Source organism: Cariama cristata, unplaced genomic scaffold (assembly GCF_000690535.1).
Source record: "Cariama cristata isolate BGI_N322 unplaced genomic scaffold, ASM69053v1 scaffold14448, whole genome shotgun sequence".
Lineage (NCBI taxonomy): Eukaryota > Metazoa > Chordata > Aves > Cariamiformes > Cariamidae > Cariama > Cariama cristata.
In genome coordinates this window covers 15152-42096 of record NW_009633004.1, presented here as the reverse complement: position 1 = coordinate 42096, position 26945 = coordinate 15152, and the positions used below count along the sequence as shown (strand labels likewise).

Here is a 26945-nt window from a genome sequence, read left to right as displayed (position 1 = left end):
CCGGCGTGGGAAATACCGCCTTCATACAAAATACAGCAGAGCTACCAGCAATAAATACTGTTACAGATGCTAGCCAGTGATGTAATTTTCCTGAAGGCCGTTGGGGAAGCGTGGAGAAATCCTGAAGGGCGGAGGAGGTGGGAGGCATCGCTTTCCCGCCTCACCTTTCCCGTGAGCGACGGATAAAACAGTTAAAAAAAAAAAGCCATTTACTTGCCGTAAACCTGACAGAAGATCCGTATCCATGCGCTGACTCAGGCGGGAGTCCTTTAGGCCTCGGTGCTTTGCTCACTTCAGGGGAAAGAAGCTGAGAGAGAGGGAGGCGGGAGGGGTTTTCGTGGGCAGAGTTGGTGCCCCGTGGCTGTGGGGAGGCCACGGCGGGAGGGTGGCCTTCCTCCATGCCAGTGTGCCGCTGGCACCAGCGGTTAACTCTTCTTTCACCTTGGTATTTAGGCAGTCCCTGCTCAGGACCCCGTTTTGCTGGATTGATGGATGCACAGGCACAACCAAACGGTGGTGTGGGGCAGGTGGAGTGACCATAGCTAATTAGGTTTGCTGTTAATGACCAGAACAAAGCTTGGGAGATAGCATTAGGAGAGCTGTGAGTATGCGGTTCCATCAATTGCAACTTTAATTGTAGAATTCACTGAAAATAGTAAATAATAGTAGAAAAGCAGTTCCATTTTTTAGACAGACCAGTAAATTGTTCCCTTCCTCTTCTGTTTCTTAAAAAAATCCTCAAGATTTCTCTGATTGGAGAAAATGTCATTGCTTTTTAGTAGTGGTTCCTCCTTATTCATTAAACTTTTCCCGTCAGAACAGTTATGAGGAAGCCACATCAAATCTTTTTGACAGGGGCTTCTTAATTCATCCAAACATTGTATATGAAGTTCTGCTTCTTTAAACGTAAGCTGTTAGGAAACATAGTGACAAAACCTGTGAGGGATATAAGTATTTCTGTAAAAGCTTATGCCTTTTAAACAAAAGCTTGTAATTTACCAGGTGGAGGCAGAAATAATTTCTTCTGTGTTCTTTTATATCTGTTGCTCTTCAAACAACTAGGGATGTCTACAGAAGCTTATGCTACAGTCAAAGGAAAGAGAGAGAAGGGGAGAACAGGGAATCACTGAAAGGTGCTGATCTCAGTGACACCAGAGCAATGCAAAATCACATGAATTGTAATGGATTTACACTAGTGTGATGTTAATGTATGGCTCCCAGGGCATTTATTGACGTACGTAGCATCGATGGTGATAGTTACACAGAGATTGTGAAGTTGGGTATGATGAGTGTGTTTTAACTCATAGATAGAGTATCATTTAAGATCAGTGCAGGGACTCTGTACAAGTTCTACCAATGCACCATTTGTGCTATAAAAATAAAAGGCTTTTTTTTAGTACCTCTGGGAAATACGCTTCATCGCTTCTCGTCAAAACATGTAGACTTTGTGTGGTATGTGTGCCCATTTGCTTCTAATCTCTACGCATTTTTTGCTGTTCTTGGACTATGCAGAATAGTTGAAGCTCTTTTAAAAGTGAGAGCTGCTGTGTGGAAATACGTTCTGTCTTGCTCATTTGTTACATAGTTAAAGACTGGCTGCTGGGGCACGTGTGAAATAAGATATGGAAAATCAGTCTTTTTTCTGTCTCTCCCAGTGATAGCCAAAAGTTGAGTTTAGGCTGGCCTGACTGAGTCCAGATTACCATTGTTAATGAAAAAGTATGGCAAAGCCTCCTTGCTGTGCTCAAAGTTCTTCTCTTGCTGTAATGACTCTGCAGTGGGGTGGCTGGCACTGTAAAATAGCTTTTCTCAGGAAACAAGTCTTGGAGACACAAAGGACACAGATTTTCATGTGAAACGGTGCACTTTCCATATAGCCACCTCTCGAAGAGTAACTGCATTTTGAATACTATGGACAGAAGGTGGCTGTGGCAACAGGGTCTCCGCTAGCCCTGGGCTGGCACTGAGGTTTGTGTGTGTGCTTCACTCTTGTCCTGCCAGAGCTGGGTAGCAGGTGCTGTGAAAATCCTGAAGATACTCCAGCTACTGGCTGCAGATAGCTAGGTATGTGGCATAGGACTTTTTTTCACAGGCAATTTAGAGGAATAGTTTTTGTCAGAATAGCAAGACTACAGAAGAGGTAGCATTGACTGAGTGTTCAGCTCTTCAGAAATATTCTAGCTTGGTCTTAAATCAGCTGCTTTAAGGGACAGTTGTTAATTAATTTGCTCCTTGTATTGCCTTTACTGCTTAATTCTACACAATCTCCTTGGGAGCAGCCAGCTTAATGAGGAGTGAATTCCCTAGTTCACCCAAAAGTGGAAATGTTTTTTAGCTATTCTTTAAGACTCTACAGCCCCTTTATTTACAGCGCTTATATTTAGTAAGACCTTCTTGTGATAAACCGGCATATTCTTCACTGCCCGAGGACTTGCAGTGCTGGAAGTTGAACAGGCATAGCAGTTTTGGTAGAAGAAGAGCAAGGAGATCTTAGTGAAAAGAGGATGTGAGAAGGGCAGGGCCAGGAAAGATATAAATGTATATATGCTTGCACAATGCTGAGAATAGAGGGAGGTCAGAAGAACCGCTAGATAAAAGTGCCAATGCCTTCGTGCAGCGGCCATCAGTGCCGCTGCAGCTTATTGACATGGATTATACAAAACCTTGCTGTAAGCAGTGATACTTTTACCGTACCTCTTACCATGACAAATTTCATTTCCCTTTTTCATTTCCCTCCTTATCCCTGGCCTGATCCCCATCTTGCTTCCTCTTTGTTATTCTCAGTTATGCAGGCTTATGGGATGCACCTCTTGCCGCACTTGCTGTTCCTTCTCACATCGCCTCAGTCCCCATTGACACTTTATTTGGCCAAGGCCCTATCTTCTCTCTCTTCTTTGCCTTTATAACTGATAGGTGAGCACTCTGCTCTCTGGGTCTTTTTAATTCTTGGTAGTCTGTTTTCTGTCTTCTTCACTTGACTGAAGCTGCTGTCCTCAAAAAAAAATAGCTGGATTTCCTCTCCAAAATCATTGGCAGCCTCTTGAGTAAATCACTGGTTTTTATTTTTCCTCTCAGGAACAAGAATTCCATTCTGTTCCCGGATAGGAAGCTTTTCCCCATAAGCGTCTCTCCGATTGTTTCCCCATACTAGACTCCTTCTTCACCCAGGTATCGTCTCTCTTGTCTCCCTCCATTCCTCCTTAGGTGTTCTGATGTTTCAGCTACTGTATCAAGCTTGCAAATCTTTCTCCCTGTGTGCGCACCTTTCTGTGTACAAACGTCAATGATAATGCTCATTTCTCTAAATAGGTGTGTTCACAAGCTGTTGCTGTTAGAACAGGTGATCTGTCTTTACCGCAACTTAGTCATGTTTTACAAAGGATTGTAAGAGCCTTAAGGTGGCTTTCAGAAAAATTATTTTATTCATTAGCCCTTTCAGAAATGGAACAGTTTGAGGAGTGAGGCAGTAGTTCTCAACAGTGGATGTTTTTACACCTTGGTCAGTGCACTGAGGTGTCTCACATTAACGTATGTCTCAGTCTTTTCTAACAGTGTCCCCATGACTGATGCCGCATCAGTCACAAGAATTGCGCTGGAATTGAATCCAGCATCTGGAGTGCCCAAGATAAGGCAAAGAACACTATATACACTCTAGCAAGGAAATGCTTTCAACATGTATTTCTAAGCTGCATAAGCGTTTACCTTTAAACAGACAAGCTGTGTTAACAGCATTGTACAACTAACAGATCCTTTAAGAAGAGACTTAGTACTTTGTAACCTTGAGATGCCTCACTGAAAAAACTCATGTTAAAACACTATGGAAGCTGGGACTCTTTCCAGAGGTGATGGACTTACATCTGATGTAGCATTTTCTTAGTCTATGGATGGTGGAAAATTCCATTTTTTTTCTTATTAAAAGAGACTGATGAAAATTACTGTTTTCTTCAGTACTGGGTGGTGTGGGTTTTTTGCCTTTAAGATAATATTGCCACTGAAAATATCACTGAGCATGCCATCATGCGCAGAATTTGTATTGCCAGCTCTGACTTCCCTGCTTGGCATTTTTGCTTTCTCCTTTTCTACCCTGATGCTTAGCCTCACTTTATTTTCTTTTTTGATTGCTCTTTTGTTTCTCCACTCTCTCACAGATCACCCTGCATGGAAGGGAACAAGCTCTCTCCTGCAGCATACGTATGCACGCCCGTTCCAGCAGCAACTAGGTTCTACACTGACTTGGACTTAGTCAGATGCAGGGCATGCATCTTTGAGACCTTCTGATCTTTCCATGTTTTCCATGTTCTTGTCCTTTTGCTGTATTCTTTCTTTTCTTACGCTCTTTGTAGATGGATCTGAAAAAGTGAAGAAAATACTTTTATTTGTTTTGTACATATGACAGCACTTTGGTTCATTATTAAGGTTTCCTGGATGTTTGTCTCAGTTCTTTTCACAAAGTAGGAAGAAAGAAAATGCATTAGAATAATATGGTCCTAGAATAACCAAAGCAAGCAGGGAATGCTGGTAGATGCAGTATCTTGAAAGAAAAGGTTAATATTTCTATTGCATGTATTTTAAGGTGACTCTATCTCTTTAACCAAAAACTTGCAAAATGTTTAGAGTAAATGATGTTTTCGACATTGTTTGGTCTTTATGATAGAGTTCATTTATGGAATGAACTTTCTTAACAAAGAGATGTGCCAGTGTGGCTTCTAGGAAGCTGACTGACTCAGAAATCAGCCACTTCATCTGATGGGTCATGTGAATGGCGTAATGAAAGGTTGATTTGTCCAAATAGATGCAGTCACTTACTCATGTGGTGAGAAAGCTCACTTGGTTACATTCCCTTTGCTTGAAAGAGTTTTGCAGTTGGCTGTGATCCAAACCAGTTGTGCTGGGGATTTGCCTGGCCTCAGCCTTTGGAGGGCTCAACTCTTAATGCAGTTATCTGCATCTGTGCAGGTCGGCAACTGTAAGTTAGGACCTGTCGATCTCCTGAAATGAGAGGAGCTGAGCTGATTTGCCCTGTGGTTGTAAATGTACATAGGTAGTATCGCTAAAATTCAGCGGTATAAACTGTGTCTTTCTCCAGTGTCAAGCAGGAGAAGCTACACCGATGCAGACTGCAGCTTCTGGTATGGAAAACCCGTAGAAATGAGGTTATTCCAGTAGCAGGTCATGTAGAAGAATCTGTGAGCTGGCAGGGCTCAGTTATAGCTTGTCAGGAGAGTGCTGGGGAGCATTTGGAAAGTTTGCTGGCACTGTAAACGTCTTGGGAAATTGTGAGGATTTTGTAGCAGCAGAGCTGGCACCTTTACAGAATTGTTGAAGAAGGGTTTTGTGGTTTGTTTTTATTAATATGACTGTAATCAGAATCTACGAACATTCTTCCAGATATCCCTTGACCTGCTGAAGCAGCACTACATTTTACCTGCTACTGGAGGGTGCCAGTAATTTGTGTTGATCATGTAAATTCTCACGGTCTGTGTGGAGGCGATTCAGTTGTGATCCTGCAAAAAATCTGCTTTTTGCATGGGAAATCCTATGTGCAAGGTTCATACCTAAATGAACTTATTGTTGGATTGTAATTACAATATAACTTCATGCCTGCTATATGGTATATTAACTGCAATAAAAAAAAAAACTTTAGTATTACAGTAGAGAGCAGTCTGATCCTGTTTCCTACTGCTTTATGCCTTGTAAAGAAAAATGGGAATAAATGGCCATCTAAAAAGAGCTCCCAGGAGCTCGTATGGAGAACAAGGGCGTACACAGCATATATATTTGTAGACAAGGAACGAACATTTATGCTAAAGAGTACAGTTTCTAAATAACGTCTCTACAGCAATGAGAGGGTTTCCTGAGCCTGTAGCCGAGTTAATGATCACGTTGTGTCTCTAGGTGTACATACAGGTCAGGCATTCAAGCTAAGTCTTTGCACAGGCTTTAAACTGGTCTCTACATTACAAGCTGTATTGTGTGCAATCTCTTCCCTTTATGAAAATGTAGGTGGACTGGATGCCCCATCCAATAACGAATATGAATTAAGATGCCATCTTCCAGGCCTAGTTCATCCTATTTTTGTCTGTGAATTCAGTTATTCTGTACAATTCTGTGCAAGGAGAGGTCCAAATTTTTTGTGTGAATCACTAGAGATGGGATCTTGCATATTTACTATCACTTATTTCAGTCCTTTCTGTAACATTGTTCTGTTCAGATTCTGAAAAAGTGTATTTTCAACTTTTATGGTCACTCACCTGAATTTGATAAGATTAACCAAATTAAACCAATGCAATGATATTTTCCCTATTTTACATGCTGTCTGAACCAAGAGCTTTAGGAGGTGTAAAGCGCTCTGTGCCTTTAAGTGGTGTATTAGCTCTGAAATCTACAGCAGCATTTCACCGTTAGCATCATTTTACCCTTGGCTTTCTTAACAGAAAGATCTGATCAGTGGTTTTCCCACAGTCTCACTACTGCCTCTCAAACCTGGTGCCCTGAAGCTAAACACTTTTTCCTAGTTTAGCTAAAACTGTTTCAGAGTTCACAAGGCCTTGCTTACGGGGACAGTTACTGTGTTGGCAGCACTTTGTACACAGTCTGTTGTTGTAGCAAAAAAAAAGCAAAGTGAATTGCTACTGTAAATTAATTCCTCTTACAAAATTAACTGCTATGAAATATAATTTTATTCCATTTATTTCCTTGTCCAGATATGTTTGGACAGATGCCCTGCTTTGTCTATTGAAACATGAAAAGCTAATAAAAAATATTAAATTATGCACTAAGAACAGGCAGTTAATAAATCAGATGCCAGTGGTGGTGTTTGAGGCAAGCTACAGTAAAGTACTGGTACAGAAGGGAGACTGCCTGCTAAAGATTATTTTTTTTTCCAAAACCTGAACAAATAAATGGAAGTACTTGAGGAAGAAACTTTTTAATGAAGTTGGCCATGATATTACATAGGGGTTGGAAGTATTCGTTGATGGCTAATTGAAGGATGTATCTGCATAGGATAAGGTTTAAACTGAGGTTCTATACAATTATTTTTTTATAGGCTCGGTAATGTGAAAGACAGGTTACCTGTTGCCCTGAAGTTAACTCCAAGCTGATTTCTCACTGCAAATGGACAGTTTGTCAAAGATGAGGCTAGGCGGAGCAGCTTCTTGCTATCTCAACTATGGAAGGCCAACTTTGTGCTAACGTGGAGATTTCTGTGGAAAAACCTGCAGGAGCAAGTCCTCCGTCCTTCATTGCTTTGCTGAAAGTATACCGAGAACTTCTGGTGGGCAGAATCCGAAACACGCAGTGTTTGATTGACAACTTGATTAAGAACGACTACTTCTCCACTGAAGATGTAGAGATTGTTGTCCAATTTCCAACTCAAGCAGATAAGGTATTCTTTTTATTTCACTAGCCAGTGTAAGCTTTTCATTGCTTTCAATTTACCACTGGGTTTTACGGGCTTATCTGGCAATTTTACATCTAGTGTCTTTTCTAATCTTTGGTATTTTGGAGTTTCCCCACCCGGTTCCTTCTGGACAAATGTCTCCAGCACATCTCTTTCCAGCATGGCTGGCACTGCTTGTAATGCCTGCTGGCAGCTGTAAGAACAAGCAGGGTGATAATTGCTGTTCTGTCCCCTCAGCTGCAGCTCTGTCCTCTGATAAGGAGGTCACCACGGCGGCTGTTAGAGGGCAGCTTGCTACGCGCAAGCCTTCATTATTGTGCAGAGTATTACAAGGAAAATCTGCTTCAGGATGCTGTGGGACAGATCATTCTGCTTTAGAGAAAGAGGGACAGAAATGAAATATTGGTTTAGAAGTTACTGATTGTGTGTTGTCCATGCACACACCTTCCCGTCTCTTTAAAGACCTATGTAGATTGTAAGTGTTTGTATGGAAAATTGATATATCCTGGCACATTTGGGGTTTTGATTCATCTTTGGACATCAGTAGCAAAAATTATTTCCTGGTCTTTTGACAGGAGAAAATAATCACATGTACACAGTTGCTCTGAAAACAAACTCCTCATTTCTTTCCCTGACCAACCAGACATGCAGCTTCAGAATAGTGTCACAGTTGGAGGCAGACAAACCATAAAAAAACTCGGAGACCTTGGGCTTCACTAACAGTGTAGATTTTCATAAAATAATCATTCTTGCTGGCAAGTTGAAATGGTAACACAGTGCTCACTCTGTGTATAGGGTCCGAACTGAATAAATGCACACTGTATGATTGTCTCCATTTCTTATTGTTTAGCATAATATACGTGATTGTTGTAACAAAGCTGAGGGGGAGGCCACGCATCAGGAGTCTAGGCAGAGACAGAGAGCGGCCCACAGTAGTGTAAGTGACGTGGACTCTGTGAGAACTTCTCTGGAAGGCATAAAAGTGCTTTTTAGAGCGTGTTTTTGCTGTGCTGCATATACCTCACCCTGCTTTAAGCTCACAAGAGACCATGGTCTCTAGAAACCCTTTGTCAGGTTTAGAATGGAATTTTTCAGTCATTTCTAGTACACGGATCCTGACATTCGAAATGGGCCCCCAGATGATTGCTCTGTCTTGCAGAGGGTTTTGTGCTAGGGTTGCCGTGTCCTGGTTGCACAGAGATCGGACTCTGCCTTGCCTTTAGAGGTAACGCTGAAGTCTTGAAGTGCTCCAGCCACTGCCTGGTAGCCATTAGTTTTAGTAACAGTTGCAGGCAGCGAGTCCATTGTACAGAGAGAGCCCGCAGAATTGAGTTGCTGTGTTAAAAGGCAGAATTGTAGGATTTGGGATCTGCATTAGGATCCAGAGATTCTGCCGACCCTGCTCTGGATCTGGCTGGATCCTGAGGTAAATCTAAATGTGACTGCAGTATTTACAAACCAGAGGGTGAACACAGGGCACTGAGAAACCACCCCTTTTTTTTATGTTAACCAGCATGGGATTTAAAATATACTATCTAGCCAGGCTGAGGAAATCCTTTGGGTTCCCTCTTGAGGAGCGGTATTTATCCATTTTGTTTCTGGTTAGCATATGATTTAGCTATAAGTTTAGATCTTGCAGAGCCAATTCTCTTGCAAATTCCTCATACAAACAGCAAGGGAGTTTTGTGATGGTTCAAATTCACAGCTAGATTTTGAATTCAGGTTTTTGGAGCACCAGTTTTGATTTTGGTCCCCTATTCCAGTCCAAAAATGATCCTAAAGCAGTCTACAAGTGTAACTGTGATAAAATGCTATGTATCAGTGATCTTTCATGTGATGTTTCTTCAGGTTCGCAAAATTCTAGACTTGGTTCAAAGCAAGGGAGAAGAAGTTTCAGAATATTTCATCCACGTCCTGCAGAAAGTCACTGATGCTTACTATGAACTTCAGCCTTGGCTGGATGAAATAGGTTACAAGCCTTCAGAGAATATTTGTAGTAAACCTGTAATAAATACAGATCCAGGTAAGGCCATGCATCTATATCCCTTCCCTTAGAACTACCCTGCTATGTAGGAAGCTCTAACAGGTGACATGAGACTAAGAGAGTCTAGGCAGGCACAGCCAGGGAAAATAATTGCACGCGTGCTGTGTTTGCTAGCGGTGGTAGCCAACTAATTAAAAGGCACAGTGCATAACACAGCAGTCATGTTGATTTATTACATCTTGTTTTGCTAAAGTCAAGCTCTTTCTGCGTTTGTCTGTGGATACGTAGCATAATGTCATAACCGCTTTGTGCCAGCTGTAGTATTTTCTAGGTCTCTACTACAATTTGTTCGCAACACTGTGATGTTTTGGCAATGGAATAGCCAGTATTTCATGACAAGGACAGTCAGGCAATGAGGCAGGTTGCCCAGAGAGGCTGTGCAGTCTCCATAATTGGAGGTTTTCAAGATCTGACTAGATAAAGCCCGGAGTAACCTCATCTGATCTCATAAATGACCCTCTTCTGAGCAGGAGGTAGGACTAGAGACCTTCTGAAGTCCCTTCCAACCTGAATTATTCTATGATCCTAAATGATGAGTTATACCAAAAGTCAGAGTTAAAGTATTGCAAAAATAAATGTTTTCTTCTTGGGAGTTTTTTTCATACTATATAAATACAAGAATTACTTTGCCCCCATCTGAAGCAAAGTCTCTGTTGCAATAAAAACACAAGCGAATGTAGCACAATAATTGAGACTCTTTTTTTTTTTTTTTGTAGTCTTAAAAAAAAATCTTTTGAGGTGCCTGGCATCTGGTTTCTAAAACACATGCCGTCTATTTACAATAATAAAAATTAACAAACAAGTTAGGAAAGAACAACCACCTACCCGATAGAAATCGCAGGTAGAATATACATATAGTGAAAAGGCAGATGCCAAAACTAATTGATGACCAACAACCCCAACAAGCCTTTGCAGAGAGTAAAACAGCCTTTAACAAAGGGTCAGGGGCTTGGCTTTGAGTCTCAGCTGAAAGACAGGAGCCCCTTAAACCAACGCAGTGTCAGTACTGGCTTTCAGGAAATGGTGGCTCACACGTTACCTTTCATTAGCACCTGGATTTCCCAAGAGAGTGATGGTGGCAGCAGAAATAGAAGTGATCTGCCAAAGAAACCATTTTACATTAGAATTACTTTTGCTTATTACCCCCTCTCAGTTCCCAGAGAGGTGAGTCGTTGTATACATAGGCTTTTTAATAATAGTCCTTTTAATAATAGTTCACTGTCTGTTTAGTTAGCAGGTATTACCAGAAACTCAGATATGAACTGGGACGGGACTCCAAGTTTGTTACTTCCTACGCTCAGAGGGAAGAGATGCTGCTTGACGAAATCTACTCTAACAGTATTATGGAGCTGGTTGGTTTTACCAATGAGAGTCTAGGTGAAGTGTGTCAATTAGAAGCCCTTTTTGATGATGCAGTTGGGCTAATTAATGAAGATGGAGAGACTATCTATGTCTTTGGTGACGCAGGAATTGGAAAATCCATCTTGCTGCAAAAGATACAAAGCCTTTGGGCCAGAAAAGAATTGGACATAGGGGCCAAATTTTTCTTCCGTTTCCGATGTAGGATGTTTAGTTGCTTTAAGGAAGATGAAGCCATATGTTTGAAAGACCTTCTCTTCAAATACAATTGCTACCCAGACCAGGACCCCACAGAGGTGTTCCATCACATCTTGCAATTCCCTCACACAGTTCTTTTCACATTTGATGGCTTTGATGAGATCTATTCCAACTTTGATCTCAGTAGCGTGCCTGAGATGTGTTCACCCAATGAACCCATGCACCCCTTGGTGCTGCTGGTAAGCCTTCTGAGAGGAAAGCTTCTTAAGGGATCTAAGAAAATTCTTACAGCGAGGACAGGAACTGAGATCCAAAGAAACGTCATTAGAAAGAAAGTGTTGCTCCGTGGTTTCTCAAACAGTAACCTGAAGGAATACACTGCTACATTTTTCAAAGATGAGGGGCAACGAACACTGGTATTGAACCAGCTGGAAGCTAACCCCAATCTCTACAGTTTGTGTTCAGTGCCTTTATTTTGTTGGATTATCTTTAAATGCTATGAACACTTCCTTTCCATGTTTGACAGCCATGAGCTTCCAGACTGTTCTGTAACACTGACAGATGTATTTTTGCTCATGATTGAAGTCCATCTGAACCGGTCTCTGAAAACAAGTTTCCTGAAGAACAACACCAGGAGCCAAGCAGAGATGTTCAAATCAAGAAAGGAAACTCTTCTAGCTTTGGGTAAAATGGCATACAAAGGGATGGCGAACTCTTTCTTTATCTTCGAGCAGGAGGAGGTCTCATCAGCGAATATCTCTGAAGGAGATTTGCAATTGGGCTTTCTCAGAACAGTTAAAGGTTACAGTGGCTGGGACAATCAGTCCACTTATGAGTTCTTGCACTTAACCCTTCAGTCTTTTTTCACAGCTTTGTTCCTGGTTATTGATGAGAAAGTGGGTGCCAAGGAGTTACTTCAGTTTTTCAGTGAATGTTCTTCCACTGAGACTGCCCAGCCTGCTTGCTTTCGTATTCCTTGGTTGAAGAAACAACTGGCAGGGGAGGATCCTTTCCGAAATAACGAACACTTCCATTTTACCAACCTGTTTCTTTGTGGCCTGCTTTCTAGATCCAAGCAGAAGCTCTTCAGACATTTAGTTTTGCCTGCAGTCATTAAGAGGAAGAGAAAGACACTCATCAGATACCTTGGGGACAGCATGAAATCCCACCTGAAAGGCCTCACTCGGTCCAGGCTTCCCAACTACAACCAGATCCAGGTCCAGCCCAACTTTGTTTGGATGCTGAGGTGCCTTTATGAGACTCAGAGTGAGAAAGTGGGGAAGTTGGCTGCCAAACACATGCATGCCAATTACGTCAAGCTCACGTACTGCAATGCCTACTCTGCTGACTGCAGTGCTATTTCCTTTGTTATGCATCACTTTCAAAAGCGCCTAGCTCTGGATTTGGACAACAACAACATCAATGACTATGGAGTAAAACAGCTGCTACCTTGTTTCAGCAAGCTTGCAGTGATCAGGTAGGAGTCTGTGCAAGCGGGTCCTTGCTTATCCTTGGTTTATTCCGCAAACTGCTGGGCTGGAGGAATTGATCTCAAAAGTGGAGAAAGATGAGGATTCTTACTGCTGCTGGAAATTAAAGTTTCAGATCTTCTGAAATCTTTGTTCAGCCAGTCACAGGAGCAGGGACAAGCTGTGAATTTGGAAACCCAAATGGAAAGGGTGATAAGAAGTCCTTAGAAGCCAGGACTGTTTAAACCTGTAGGTTTACTTAGCTCCGTCTCAAATTGTTTTGTCTCAAAAGGGGATTTTTATGGGAGAAAGTGCTTAAGGGAAAAGAAAGGAAACAGAAGCGCTTCCTCCATTATCTGAAGATTGCCTGAGCCTATCTCTGCCCTTGGTCATATGGGGTAAGAAAAGATCTACTATTCACAATAACCCTTGATCAGAAGCTCTGAATTTCTTGCTTCTACGTCCTGCCAAGATGCCTGGCTTTCACAGAACAAAAGCTAATATGTAGTACTCCCTGAAAGGATGTAGTTGAAGTCTTTAGATGTGGTGTTTCCTTGAGCTGATGTGGAGGGAGGACATGGCTTGGTGGGATCAGGTAGAACTAACTCCACCTCTAACATCACAGGCCAGATTGTTCCACCTCCAGTCCTTTGAGGTTGTGCCATGTAGCTATATCTTATTTGTCCAAACATTTAGGTGCAGAAAGCCAGGAACTTCAAATATAACTTTTTTTAAGCTCCTTCAGCCTTATGAGAAATTTTTTTATAAATGCATTTATTCCTCCTGGTTGGCTATGCTCTGCCTTGTTTTCCTCTAGGACTAAATTAAAGCAAGTGACACTTGTTTTTTCCAGTTAGTTGCAAATCAACTGACCTCCCAAGAGAAAGCAATAAGGAAACTTGGGGGGAAAATGGATATGTATGTAGGACAAAACAAAGAAGAAAAGGACAGGCTTTCATTCTTTGTCCCTATCATATCATACTGTGGTCTTAACACCGTCCCCAGCACCAAACCAGTCTGTTAGGTTGCCTTGTTGTCTTGATGGCTCTTCTGATGTTAGGACTTTCATTTCTAATGACCAATTTCTGCAAGTCAGGAAATGTTTCTAATAGCTTAACCATCCCTATCAAAGACCGTTTTGATCTGTAGAAATTGGCTGTGATTTCTCCTATGTGCTAGTGCATCCCAAAGGGACCAAGTTACTAACCTACAAGAGCCAGGGAGGCTGTTGGTGATAAGGGACTCTCAGCAGCGAATGTTCAGCTTCTGAGTTTGTGTAGAAACTAAAGCTGGTCAAAATGTTTTCACGGGGACAGCTTTACCCAGAAAGTGTGATTCATCGGAATTGGAATGCTTCACGGGAAGCTGTCCATTTAGGCAAGGTGAAAAAGCTTGAGAAGTTTAAAAACAACAAAACAAAAAAAACCCCAGAACAACTGTGAAAAGAAGTATTTTTATTCTGTGAATGACTGACATTGTTTTGTTTTATATCTAATTGGGACAATAAAATTAGAAACATCTAGCACACCCATGGGACTGCAGTTCCGTTTCCTGGCCAGGGCTTTTCACAACCTTTATTCAATGAAGCCTGAATGTGTGGTGACTTTCAAGATGCCTTGCTTTCACTAGGTACTCAGAGAGAAGGTTGCAAGAAGAGTGGTTTGGAAAGCTTGCTTTTGCTAGGGTGTCAAGCAGAATTTCTTCCTGCAATCACAGTAAGCGCAGGGGCAGGGTGAGGTGTTTGTCTCAGGTTTCTGACTTACTGCATTTTATTGTTTTCAGTTCTATGGACAGCTTCCAGAGCATTACATTGGAGATTTGGGGCTTTTTGTTTTCTGTTGTTTTTGAAGTGAGCCATATGAAACTGAGCTCACGTTTCCCTTAATACTTTTTAATGTGTGGCATAAGGACCTGTTAAAATATTAGAGGAAAACGTGTAGACCTCCAGTCATTCGTTAACTCATGGGTGATGAACACTTGTAATCTGTATTGATTCAAACTTTCTTTTCGTTCCCTTCATTCCAGGCTCAGTGTAAATCAAGTCACAGATCACGGAGTAAGGACCTTGTATGAAGAACTCTCCAAGTACCAAATTGTGACTTACTTGGGGTATGTACCAATTGGGAGCAAATCAGTAGATACTGATACTAGAAAATAAAACTGCAGTGCCGACAGTACTGACACAGCAAAGGTGGAGTGGAAACCAGTTACATCCTCATTTACTGAACATAAGCAAAGCAGCATTTTGTGTCAGAAATCATTCAGCTGTAACAGTTCACTAGGAAAAGGACCACAGCTTCCTCTCCCATCGCACTGTCTCACAGGGTGGCCTCCCACTGACATCAAGCCCTTCTATAACACAGTGCGGACCAACTGTCAGGTTACTGAACTGTGTGGGCGTGCCAGTTTTATACCTAAAGCCTTCTGCTAGCTGTGGAGCAGGGAGAGAGAGAACGCGAGCAAGAGAGTGTGTGCTTTATAGCTAGAGCCTTCTGTTTTCTGTGCTGTAAACTGATTGATTTCAGCTACGCGAAGCAGATACAGCTTGGTAGAAACTAGCATCAGAAATGTACAGTTTCAAGTGTCACCTTCACGGTACCAATTTCTTTTAGACCTTAATTAGTTCTTAATCTAAGTTGAAGCTGGAAGGCATGTCAGCTCTGACTTCCTGCTCTTGGTTAAGTAGCTACATAAAAATGACTTTTTGAAAAGTGAGCATGAATACCAAGAATCGCCGCCTTCCTCCAGCATCCTAATGTAAGTACATCTGCTCAGGAACCTAATCTTTGTAAATACTTGCAAGGGGATTTTATGACTTTTAAAAGACCAAAAATACGTTCTTCTGGCAAGATTATTTCTGTACTAACAAACACAGGAATAAAGGGAAACTTTGTTTGCTTGGGGAGACCACTTATTAAAAAAGTTATATAAATATTTTCCCATGATTTACACTCTGGTCTCCTTGTATTTTATATCTAGCCCTTCACAATATGAATTGTATATCAAAATAGAAATACAAGCAACTGTGAATGAGTAGAAAGCCATACAAAAAGATAGATGCTATGTATGCATTATAAAACATTCAGGTTGTAAATATTAATTTTTAACTTATTTTTACCAATGTGATTTTTCTTTAAGCTTGTACAACAACCAAATCACTGACGTTGGAGCCAAATATGTTGCAAAATTAATTGAAGAGTGTTCAAGCCTTGAATACGTTAAGTATGTTGAATTTTTTTTTTCCTTTCTACCGCAACCTAATTAAGGTAAAGCAACTTGAAACGGGAGGGAGAGTGGAAAAAAGACAAAAAGTATGTTTCAAATAAAATATAACTTAGGTTGCAGTTGTATATTCTTTTACAGTCATCTAGCAGTGAATGGCAGCAGGTGAAACTTGAATCCATAGTCTTTACTGGAATCTAGTAGTAAGCAAAAGGAGGGCATGAGACCTGTTCTTTACCTAAAGCCAGTCTGAGCACCTGAGTGAGGCTTAAGTGGTGCATGAACCTTGCTACCCCTTGCAATAGGTGAATTCACTTGGATTTAGTACCAAGCTTCTTTGTATCTCGTCTTTTACGGGCCATTGGAGTCAGCCTGTGTTGGTGTCCTACCTCAACTCTGGAATTCCCCAAATTCACTTGGCGAGTTGTTCCCTTTAATTCCTGGAACTTCCCCAAATAAGAGCATCTGGCCATGCACAACACTGTTTTGACATAAAGGTAGATCATTAACCGATGGTTTAATTGTGACTGTGGCAGAAAATAGAGGTAACTACAGCAATGTCAGCTATTGGTACGAATGCAGGAACCGGCAGCCATGGACTCTTGGGTTCTGGTCCTTGTTCTACTGCTAACTTGATCTGAAACCCCACACTAGCCACATCCTTCCCACTTGAAATATTTGGAGCACTTTCGTTCTGTCACTGGTTTGCTTATTTAATTGAACTTTCACTAAAAAAGCCTGTTGGAAGATGGTTACTTTCAGGCTACATAGTAACCTCGGAGATTATTTTGAGATAGAGTGCATATTTATGTGCCTGAAGTCAGCCAAACAAGCCAGTTTTACTTTATGTAAATGTAGTGGGTTGAGGGTTTTTTAGTTTTGGTTTGTTCTTTACATCAATGTATATGCAATAGAGACTTGTCTCTTTCTTGCACTCCAGCCATTTGATATCCCCACATAGGCCAAAAAAAAGAAAAGGTCTTCTGCAGAGTGCCAGCCAGAGACACTCACTGCTGCACTGACCCATGCCACTAGCTATAGCCTATGCTCAGAACAGAAAGACTTGAAATTACTACAACCTGTGCTTATCAGCTGCCGTCTCCTCTGGAGCCAGACAATCAAGAAATATTCTGTTCCCTGTGGCATCATGAAACATGCTGCATGTAATTCATGTGCTCTGTAGCAACTGCTGATATTATGAACTATATTAAAAACTAGGCAGGGGTGCTTGTCTTGATGATCAGTTCCTAAAGCTCACTTCTGACATACTGAGCACCAGACCCAAGTCTCTACAGTAACACTTCTGACTTGGAGGGCTGACGTGCAAAGTATGGAAACGACAACATAAAATGGTGTCTTTTAATCGAAGGTCAAATGCCTGCAGTATTTTTTTTACTCTAGGTTAATCTTTGATAACTGTAGTTATCCTCCAGAGTTAGTCTTAAAATACTTGTATTGCTTTCTGAGCTGGTGTTCTAATAGCTGTATACTTGTAAGTGATGTACCTCATCAATTCATCTATTTTGTGCAGAATAGGAGCAAACAAAATAACTAGCGAAGGAGGGAAGTGCCTTGCCCAGGCCATCCAGAAGAGCAAGACAATGTTTGAAATTGGGTAAGTTCAGTGCTAAAGGATCAGAGCTCAGGGCTTGATCTTGGCAAGGCATCTGTAAATCCCTTAGGATTCCTTCTTTCATTCTTACCTTCTCTCCTGCTATTCCTTCCCTTCCTCAACAGCAGCATTCGAACAAAACAGTGCAGCGGCATAGCCACATTTTCCACTCAGAGGGAATAGGTGGGCTGCTTTATTGTTCTCCAGTTCACACAATGTTTGTTTTGGGTTTTGTTTTTGGTTTGTTTAGTTTTTCTACCTGTTCTGACAGAACCTTAAAGGAGAGACAAACTAGCAAGAGGACAGCATGTAAAAATAGCCACTTTCCTTACGGCAACACAGCTGTTCTAGAGATATTTGGTTAATTTTATGTCTGGGTGGTTTTATGACTATTGGCGATGTACCTAGTTATTGAGTGTCATTGTTACAATTGTCAAACCTTCCAGGTCAAGTCCTGATAAAGTCGCGAGCTGGGAGAATAAAAAGGAATTCCCATCGTCCTCTCTAGTCTGTCTCTAGCTGGAGAGTCTGCTGTTGTTGGAAAGAGGTCTGAATGTACTCTAAACCTTTAGTCCCTGTCCTCTTTCTCAGGAGAGGTGCTAGCCCTGAGGGTTTGATTATTTCCACCCCCTCCGCCCCCTCTGGCAAATTCCAGTTTCTCTTTCCACTCTACAGGAGAACATTTTTCTCAGAATCTAATACTTGAATACATGGGATTAAAACCTCTGTTTGGCCATTGTGAATATCACAATAAGCCTGAAATATGAAAATCAGATTTGAACAATCAGATTTTTGGCCTTTAATTTTGTTGTTCTACAACATTTCACAAGTATAGTCAACAGCATGCACACTTGCATTGTCATATAGCTGCTGTGCTGTACTTGCTGTAATTTCAGTGAAGGACTCCTGTTTTCTCCTGTGGAGGAAATAGTGAGTCCAGATGGATTTAGGATAGCTTGAACAAAAATATTCAAACAGATATATTCAGCGTTTACATAACAAACTGCGCTGCGTCTGAAGGACAAGGAAATTCTGGGGAACTTACTGGAAGTGGATGTGTTTAGATACCACAAAGCTCAATTGATTTTAAAAGAGCTGCCAACTAATTACCCATCAAGCTGAGTGTGGCTCTGAGTCATCAAGCCATGATCCCTGTAAAAAAAACCCTTATACCTCAGCAGAGGCGCTTTCAAACCTCATAATATATGATGAATTTTCAAAGTGGTTGGTCTGCATAGAAAAGATTTGACCAGATACTGCTATTAAATGTTGATCAAATCTCTGCAGCTTTTACCATGTTACCTTCTCTTAACCCTTTGTGTTACCAAGAGTTGTTTTGCCATTGGAAATACTATTCCTTACAAAGGTGTGGAAGAGCCCAGGGTCATACTGTCCCTGTGAGATTTTGCTCTTTCTCTTGGCAGCTGGTGACAGAGGAGGTACCGCTTGGGTATAATACTGAAGGAACGGTAACTGTTTTGCCAGACTATTCTGAAGGAGAGGGGGAGCTTGTAGAGCAGTGCACTTCAAAAAGTCACCCATTTGGCTGTAAGTCCCGGTGCAGTTGTGCATCTGGGGAGTCCTTCCCAAGACCTCTACTTTGCCCTGTGTAAAGGCCAGTCTGTGCCCAACAGATAACAGGAAAACCGTGGCAGGGGTATGGGGCGAAAAGGCTGAGCAGGGAAATGATAGGATTTAGGACGTGGTGTATTTCTCACGGCAGCTGACTATACAGGACCACAAGACTCCTTTGCCCCATAAGGGTCCAGGGCTGCAGAGGGTTTCCCCAGCGCAGCAAGGTGATCCCAAAAGCACTCCTGCTGCATCGGGCTGTCTCCTAGAGCTGCTTCTGCGCACTGGTGAGTCAGCAGAGGCTGGTGGTGTGGTGTGCAGGGAGTGGAACATGCCTGGCTCAGCGGGGAGTGTACCTGCCAGGTTTCTCACAAGCCTGAAAGACTGTGAAGTAATTGGGTGGGAGGGCAGGGAAAAGAAAAAGGGAGAATGCAATGCTGAGGGGCAGTAGGGCAGCACAGCTGATATCTCCTGGTTTCCTCTGTTCACCAGGATGTGGGGGAATCAAGTTGGAGACGAAGGAGCAAAGGCATTTGCAGAGGCGCTGAGGAACCACCCCAGGTTAACAAACGTGAGGTAAAACACCAGCAGAGCCAGGCTGCTCGGTGTAGTGCTGGCTCTCCCATCACGCTTGGAAGCAAATGACTCTCCCCACCAAACATTAGCTTGGAACGCCATCTGGTATTGCAGCCTTTGCTGTGTAACCAACAGGCTCCTGGTGCAAGCAAGAGGTCAGATTGAATCAAAAAGCCCTGTGCAGCCATTAAGCAAGTTAAAAATACTGCAGGGCTGGCATCCTTTCCTCTGTCTGCACCTCCTCCCCTCATGCTGCACAGAGTTACTGGCATTGTGATAGCACGTGGTCAGTGGGTGCCATTTTGACCTGGGAGCATTAGCAGAAGGATGCACCGGCTGTCACAGAATCAGCCTCCCAGAGAGCTCAGTGTTAACAGTTTCTGTTGCAAAGGTACAGCAGCTTTTACCAAAGTAATTTTTAGGTGATAAACTGTTTGGGTAGGGACTGGGGCATTCTTAAATTCGGGCTTATCCTGTACTCCAGTGGAGCTACAACACCACACATTCAGTGCTAATGAGATGCAGTTCTCACTGGAGTTCAGTGATTGATCTCAAACTAGCCGCCTGGAAGCCCTAGTGTGGTGAAGTTGATAGCACAGCACAGGGAAAACCCAGCAGTGTAAAACAGCCCATGATCTCCCAGATTTTCAAATGGTGGCTAGGGATTTAAAGATACCTATTGTGGCGGCTGCTGCTATTTTGGAGTCCCTCCACGCAGCTGGAGCACTGGGTGATCCTTTCGCTTTGTCTCCGTGTCCCACTGTCCACCACCGTGAGGGAGCAGACAAGGTTCTGAGATTTCCCCACAAGGTGGCACATGGCACTGATTTCTTTAAGAAATAAAGTTTGGGGATCTCTGGAGAGCTCATTGCTGCCACTTCAGATCCAGGGATTTCAGAGCTGATGCCTTGTCCTCCTTTCTGTGAGCAGATAGCTGGCCTTAAAAATTAAAAGCTGAACAGGTGCAGTGACCTAGATATATTTAAACTTAAAAGCTGTCTGAAATAGCATCTTCCCATAATTGCAGAATCCATCCAGATGCATCAGACTTGAAAGAAAACATTTTTAACCTGAATCAGAGCTGAGGGATTCTCAGATGGGAACAAATATGCTGACGAATGCATTTGCAAAAATAAGGAGGAGTCACTGTGCTGGCTAGAGCTGGGTTTTGCTGGCACCTGTGCGGGCTGAATCTTCTGCTCTGCAGTGTGCTTGCACTTCGGTTCAGTTCTTATCTTCCACTGGTTAATCTTGCTTCATGATTTGAATTCATAGTTAGCACCAGCGGTAGCTTTATGCAAAGATTAAGGGAAGGCAGCCTCTACTATATCAGTTTACTTCAGCACATTTGCCATTTTTAGCCTCAGTCACGATGGACTAGTTTCAGCTGAAGCTAGGAGGGACTTGTGCTAACCCATGTTTGTGCCATTGCCCTACTTGATCCCCCTTTCTACCTTTTTTTTGAGACCTTGCATTATTTTCAGGCTCTGGCCTGGCTTTTGAGGGGGGAAATGCTTTTTCAACTCTCAAAACCTGGAGCGTAACTTTAACTGGATGATTCTGCCAATGTCTATTCAAAGAATGAAGGGCAGACGAAGAAATGTGGTTTGTCATGGAAAGCATGCATGTACAAGCTCATCTCTCCATACACAATAGAAGAAGGTGTTGTGTTTGGAAGAAGAATGAGGTGTTCAGGCATCTGAAGGACTTAAAGGACAAAGCGCCCAGTTTGTACAGGGACTTGGGATGACAAATGCATGTAAAAACCTGTGTACTGCTAAGTACAAGTCTTTGTCCCTGTTAAAAGCCTTGACTCTCAAAATCACTGGGTGCAACTCTGCTGTCAGTAGGACTCACAAACAGCAAACCTTATGGCCTATATGATAGACATGTGCTCAGGCTGCAGCCTGTGAACTGTTCTCACTTTTAAAAGTCATAAGGACTTACTGCTTTGCAAAGTACGTGAGCCTTTGAAACACCCAAATGCTGAACTGTTTGAACTGTACAACTGGGAAACAGATCATCCAGGATATTCACTAGTATTTGGCAGTGGAAGGGCCAAGCGTTGCTGGCTGTTCCTTACACATTTGTATCTTTACTTCACAGTCTCGCATTTAATGGCATCACGACAGAGGGAGGCAAAAGTATTGCTGAAGCTATGCAACACAACAACTCTGTGAAAATATTCTGGTAATTGACAGCGTGGTCTACTTCTCCTCTTTCTCCAGAGAAAGTGCAGCCTAATTTTAATTTCCTCCAGTCCCATTGCCTCTTCCTTCTCTCCCTCCCCTAATCCCTCATCCACCTTTTAGACACTAAAACATGATGAGAAAGTATCGTTAGAACATTGCTCTGAGAAATAAAGATCTGATACTCTCTCTTACCTCCAGGGCTATTCTTCAGTATCTCTTCGTGTCCAGCCTTTAGAAATGGCTCAGGGCAGGAACAGCACATCCCCCTTTGGCTGTCTAAAGCTAAGTCACAGACAAGCTGGAAAAACAGGGGGCTGAAAAATAATGATAACATCCTAAGTGAACATTTTCTCTCCCACTTAGGCTGACTAAAAACGAGCTGGATGATGAGGCAGCAATGAGTTTTGCAGAGATGCTGAAGGTCAACAAGAAACTGGTGCATTTATGGTGAGTTACATTCCACAGAGGCACAGGCTCTTTGGCAGTCACTGCATTAAAGCTTCACCTTCCAAGTCTATGTAGGTCACAGTAAGATTTCTGTGCATGGTCTAGATGCAGCTGACTGATTGTAGACAGTTCTAATGGAAAGTTAATAAAGCTGCTGTCTAGCATTTTGAACCTGCTTTCATACAGGGAAAAGTTTAAGCTGTTTGTGTGTCCTGGTAACTTTGGAATTGCGAATTGATTTCATCTCTCTGTAGAGGAACAGTACTGGCCTCAAACACAAAAGTTTCAAAAAATACAATCAGACAGCTAGATTAGAATAACTTCATTACAATTCTTACTATATATCATCATGCTATGAAAGTAGCAAGCTCAACGCTTAGTCTTCAAGCAAGAACCCGACACGACAGACACTTAAATGCATGTCCCATTTACCTCATGTTTTCTTCTAGGGCTAGCACTTCCACTCACGCAAGACACTCATCCGTAAGACATAAATCCCCAGGAAACCAGGGATTGGTTAACAAAGAGACTTGTTAAACTTCTAAGAAAACACAGCATTGGCTGTTGTAATCCAGAGGTTCACAAGAATTTGTTCATGGATGGGGTTGGGCAGATGTGGGCTGTGAAACAAATAGCCAGCCATTCATTCCAAGTGATGAAGAAAACATAATAAATGGAGTCCCTTTACAAGCTTTACAAAGACTTTGCTAACCACACTCTAGCATTCTCTGTATTAACCCTAATTCCCGCCCCTTAAGCATGCTGGTTGTCAGAGGTGCCAAGTACTTGTAGCCTCTTTTGAAAGCAGTAGAAGCTCTGGTGCCCATTGCCCTGAAAGTAAAAGAAGTCAGGGGGGCACTTGATTTGTTTGCTCACAGCTGCAGAGATGCTTCGCTGAGCAGTTTGGTTTGAATTCATCATAAAACTTCTCCCCTCCAAAGCAGGCATAGTAATCTAGATATCTCTTTACCATGGCTCAGTATTGTCCAAGGGTTTCTGCCGGTAGACAAGTTTGTATTCTACTTCGTTAGTTATATCAGCGGATACCTCCAAAAGGTAGTAACCTATATAAAGAGCTGAACTTGCAGCAGAATTAAAGCATTTTTCCAGTAGCTGAAAGGATCTACTTGGATCCATTTGCATTTTGATTCATTTACCGAGTGCAGAAAGTTCGTTAATGGAAATGCTTCCCTGCTTCCTTCCTTCCTCCCTCCCTCCCCAAGAGATCATTCAGTTCATTCCAACTTTCAGCCTCATCCCGAATCCTGTGGGATTCATGCAGCCAGTCACATGGTACAGCTGTGGGGCACACCATGGGAGACCGAAAGGTAAGTATGGCGTTAGGCTGGGCTGATGAACATTTTTATACTCGTGCAGATGAGGAGGCTTTGTTCATTTTTGGCTAGGGGAACAGTCTACAGTGATTTTTTTAATAAGAGTTACCTACTGCTTCCTCAGTTCTGCTGCTTGAGGATCTTTTATCTCATTTTTTGCGCTCAGCTCAGATGAGACATACTTTATAGCTGCTAAGGTGGCTTCACTGGGACTTGCATTTGCTCTTATCGGAGTCAAATTCAATGCCTGATTTTTCAAAGATCTCGCTGGTCTGATAAGACAGGAGGATTCGGCAACCTCTAGATCATAACTGCTAAAACAGGAGGCCTACACCGGTTCTGTACTCGGAAGATTCTGTACATCACTTAAAAATCTCACAGTGTTCTTAGAAGGAAAACAGAGCTAAGAGGTTAGTCTGTCTCAGAGTCCAAATATCACAATTCCATACCAGTAGTAAACAGTTCTGAGCAGAAATTTGTCAGCTATGTAATTAAGCTCAGGATCTGCAGAATGCAACCGCATGCAAGATTAAGAGGAGAAGACTGATGCTCTGGGCTCTGTTTCTGAAAGTGCATGCGGGGCGTTTGACCGATAGCGTGTACCATCATCACAGACAACCATCTCCTTGTGGCAGACAGCTTTGCTCCTTGACGTCAAGCTGAGCGTAGGTTGCACATGCGCTGTAAGTTAGTTTCCATGTTAGTTTGACACGAAGTGCTTTCTTTTTAGGCTGATCCAGAATCAAATTACAGCCAAAGGAGTGAAGTACCTCAGTGAAGCTCTCAAGGAGAACACAGCTATTAAAGAAGTCTGGTAAAGATTCCTTCCTCAAAGGCTTACTTTGTAAACTTTCTTTCCCTTTAAAACACTTCTGGCATTACTACTTTCCAGCCTAAAAAATTCAGAGCAAGTTTCTGTGAGGCAGGGGTTGTAGTTCCAGCTGTGGGTTTCAAATAGGTAAAAAGCCTCCATCATTGAGACACTTCCCTGTGTGTTACGAATGGCACGCTGTTTTGTTAGTTCACAGCTGTCTGTACCGCTGCTTTGCAGAATGTGTGCGTGTTTCCAGAATTGGGACCTAAATTTATAGACCAAGTTTTGCTTGTCCTGATTTATTTTTAAACTTCTGAACATGTTCATGCTTTTCAGGAGCTAAATCCCAACAAGCAGGCAATGGTTACATTTAATTAGCATTACTAATTTGGTTTTGCTTGGATTTTCTTTGGACCGTGCTCTAAACACACTGCAAGTGCTAAGCTACAAGAAGATTAACTTTTATTTCTAAGATTTGCTTGTTTTAGATTAGGTGGGCATCACATAGTCACACGTGCCTTGTAAGGCACAAAGCCAAAAACCACATTCCTTCCCTCACCTCAGGGAGCTCAGGAGTCAATGTGCTGGTTTTAGCACTGCTGCTTTATCATTGAACATGAAATTTATTTTTAAATATATATATATTTGTTTTAGTGAAAGGACACTGAATTCTTGCTTAGAAAGATGATGGCTCGCTACCTGACTAGTGGGTTCCCTGGAGATGTGGAAGAGAGCCTTTTTTCAAAGGCCACTGTCAGCTTCCGTCTACAGAAGAGGCATCAGTTCCCACTCAAATTATTCTGAATCTTTAGACCAAAATCTGTTGTTTTATTCCTGCCTGACTTTTCAGAGGTGTTCATTAACCCCAATAATGTCCTAAGTCTAATTGGTTTAATAGATTTCAACATGTCTGAAAGCTGCACTTAACCAGGCTGCTCATTTTCAGGGGCATAAATATCAATGTAGATTAACTTTATGTAGCCAGACTTGAAAATTTTGCTGTAAGTCATTTCACAGTAATAACGCCCGAGTACTTAACAGAATTTTCTTCCCTTGTTGTCATGGAAGACACAAAATGCTCTGAAGACTACTTAAATTTCTTTAAACTGGCCCACTGCATGGTAAGAACATTTGTCAGCTATATGCTGCTTGGTGAAATGCAAACAGCTGAGTGTCCAACACCGATTTTAGTTCGGTAAAGTTGAGGTGTTAGTTCAGTTTTTATTTCTGAAGAAGTAGCCTTGTCCCTCGCATGTGCAGCGGGAACAGCAGTGCTGTAGCCTTGCCTGTCTGAGGCCGGTTCCCGGCTGCGTGCCCTTGAGAAGCACGCAGCTCCCATGGCATTGCAAAGCTGCAGTCTGCTCCGAAACGTGGAAAAATAGAAGATGGGCAACAGTCACTACCTTACTTTCACATCCCTTTTATGTTTCCCCTCCAGTTTGAATGGGAACCTGATAAGCCAAGAAGAGGCCAAAGCTTTTGAAAATGAAGCACGGATCGTTTGCTTTTGAACGAGGACTTTCCCATTTTGACAAGCTTTGTGTTACAAAGGTTACTCCTACACTTGGACTGCAGAGTTTGTAACGGCGTAAATCTACAGCGCTCATGGCAGGGGAGAGAGAGATGATTAGCTGCCTTTTTATGAACATGCTGCGCTCCCTCAGCTCCATCCCTTACCCTGCCTGTTATTAATCCTTTCGGTGTGTGGGAAGTTGCCTGGGTAAATAATTAATGTTTGTATGGTGCTTTGAAGATGAAATGCAAAGTGTTCACAGACCAAATCCACTGGCAGGTGTATGCATTTTGATAAGAGTGTTTAGATTTATTCTGTACACTGTTGTAAATAATCTAACTTATTTAAATACGTAAATACATACACACACATATATATATGCAAGAAAGGATGCAAGATGCACAAACTCCACAAGCTCACAGGGTTATCTGCCTCATAACTGAAAATGAATGTACGTAGCTTTACTGGAAACATAACCCATCTATCGTTGTTGCATGGTACTAATAGTTTCAACATTCTCCTGCCTAGAAATTAGGCCCTTATTTCTCCACTGACTACAGGCAGCATTGTAGACACTGCTTTTTTTTTTTTTGGGGGGGGGGGGGAGGGCGGGCACAGGGGAGAAATGGATAAATCAGGCTCAGGTTACTTTCAATGATCTTTTTTTCCATATTGAAGCCAATACATTTTTCTTCTATACAACCAGAAATCCTTACTCCCATCACTGTAAAAGCATACAACTGGCAGTAAAACACTTTTGCTTAAAATTTCCTGAGGGCTGCATAGAAACTGCTACCTCCTGTTTTCACAGTGTTTGTCCTGGGGAGGGGGTCTGGACATAAATGTGAAAAATTAATTAGCAGGCTGTTCATTGCCTTGGCTCTTGGCCTAGACACCATGCTGATGGCAATATACTGATATTAAGTTGCCTAGCCTCACTGGGGAGAAAGGACGATTGAAAATCAATCGCGTCAACTAGAAATCCCTTCTCCCAGCAACATGTAAGCACAGAGAAGGATTGAGATTTGCTTGGAAAGCTTTTATTCTGTGCTTGAATTAGTGAAAAGAGCAAGGCAAGGGGCAGGTAGCAATGTTAAGGACCAGCCAGAAAACATTATCCCCCCCAAATAGTGATTAGGGAGCGTAACTTTGGATGCCCTTAAAAGAAACCAGTTTGCAAAGGAGTGGGGT

General features: G+C 42.2%; 1 protein-coding gene across 1 annotated transcript; it reads left to right on the top strand.

Annotated features, from left to right (window-relative positions):
- Positions 1 to 7062: 7062 nt before the first annotated feature.
- On the top strand, positions 7063 to 26129 carry NOD1 (nucleotide-binding oligomerization domain containing 1). The gene is made up of 11 exons (XM_009706582.1): positions 7063 to 7387; positions 9251 to 9425; positions 10677 to 12480; positions 14498 to 14581; positions 15611 to 15694; positions 17226 to 17309; positions 19371 to 19454; positions 21561 to 21644; positions 22010 to 22093; positions 24158 to 24241; positions 25680 to 26129. The coding sequence occupies exons 1-11, from the start codon at positions 7172 to 7174 to the stop codon at positions 25750 to 25752; spliced, it is 2856 nt and encodes a 951-aa protein (XP_009704884.1). The 5' UTR covers positions 7063 to 7171; the 3' UTR covers positions 25753 to 26129.
- Positions 26130 to 26945: the final 816 nt, after the last annotated feature.

Coding starts and splice junctions, on each gene's coding strand:
- NOD1 (XM_009706582.1), top strand. CDS start 7,172: ATGGAAGGCCAACTTTGTGCTAACGTGGAGATTTCTGTGGAAAAACCT. Junction 15,695..17,225: donor TCAAGCCTTGAATACGTTAA/GTATGTTGAATT, acceptor TATTTTGTGCAG/AATAGGAGCAAACAAAATAA. Junction 24,242..25,679: donor ACAGCTATTAAAGAAGTCTG/GTAAAGATTCCT, acceptor TTTCCCCTCCAG/TTTGAATGGGAACCTGATAA.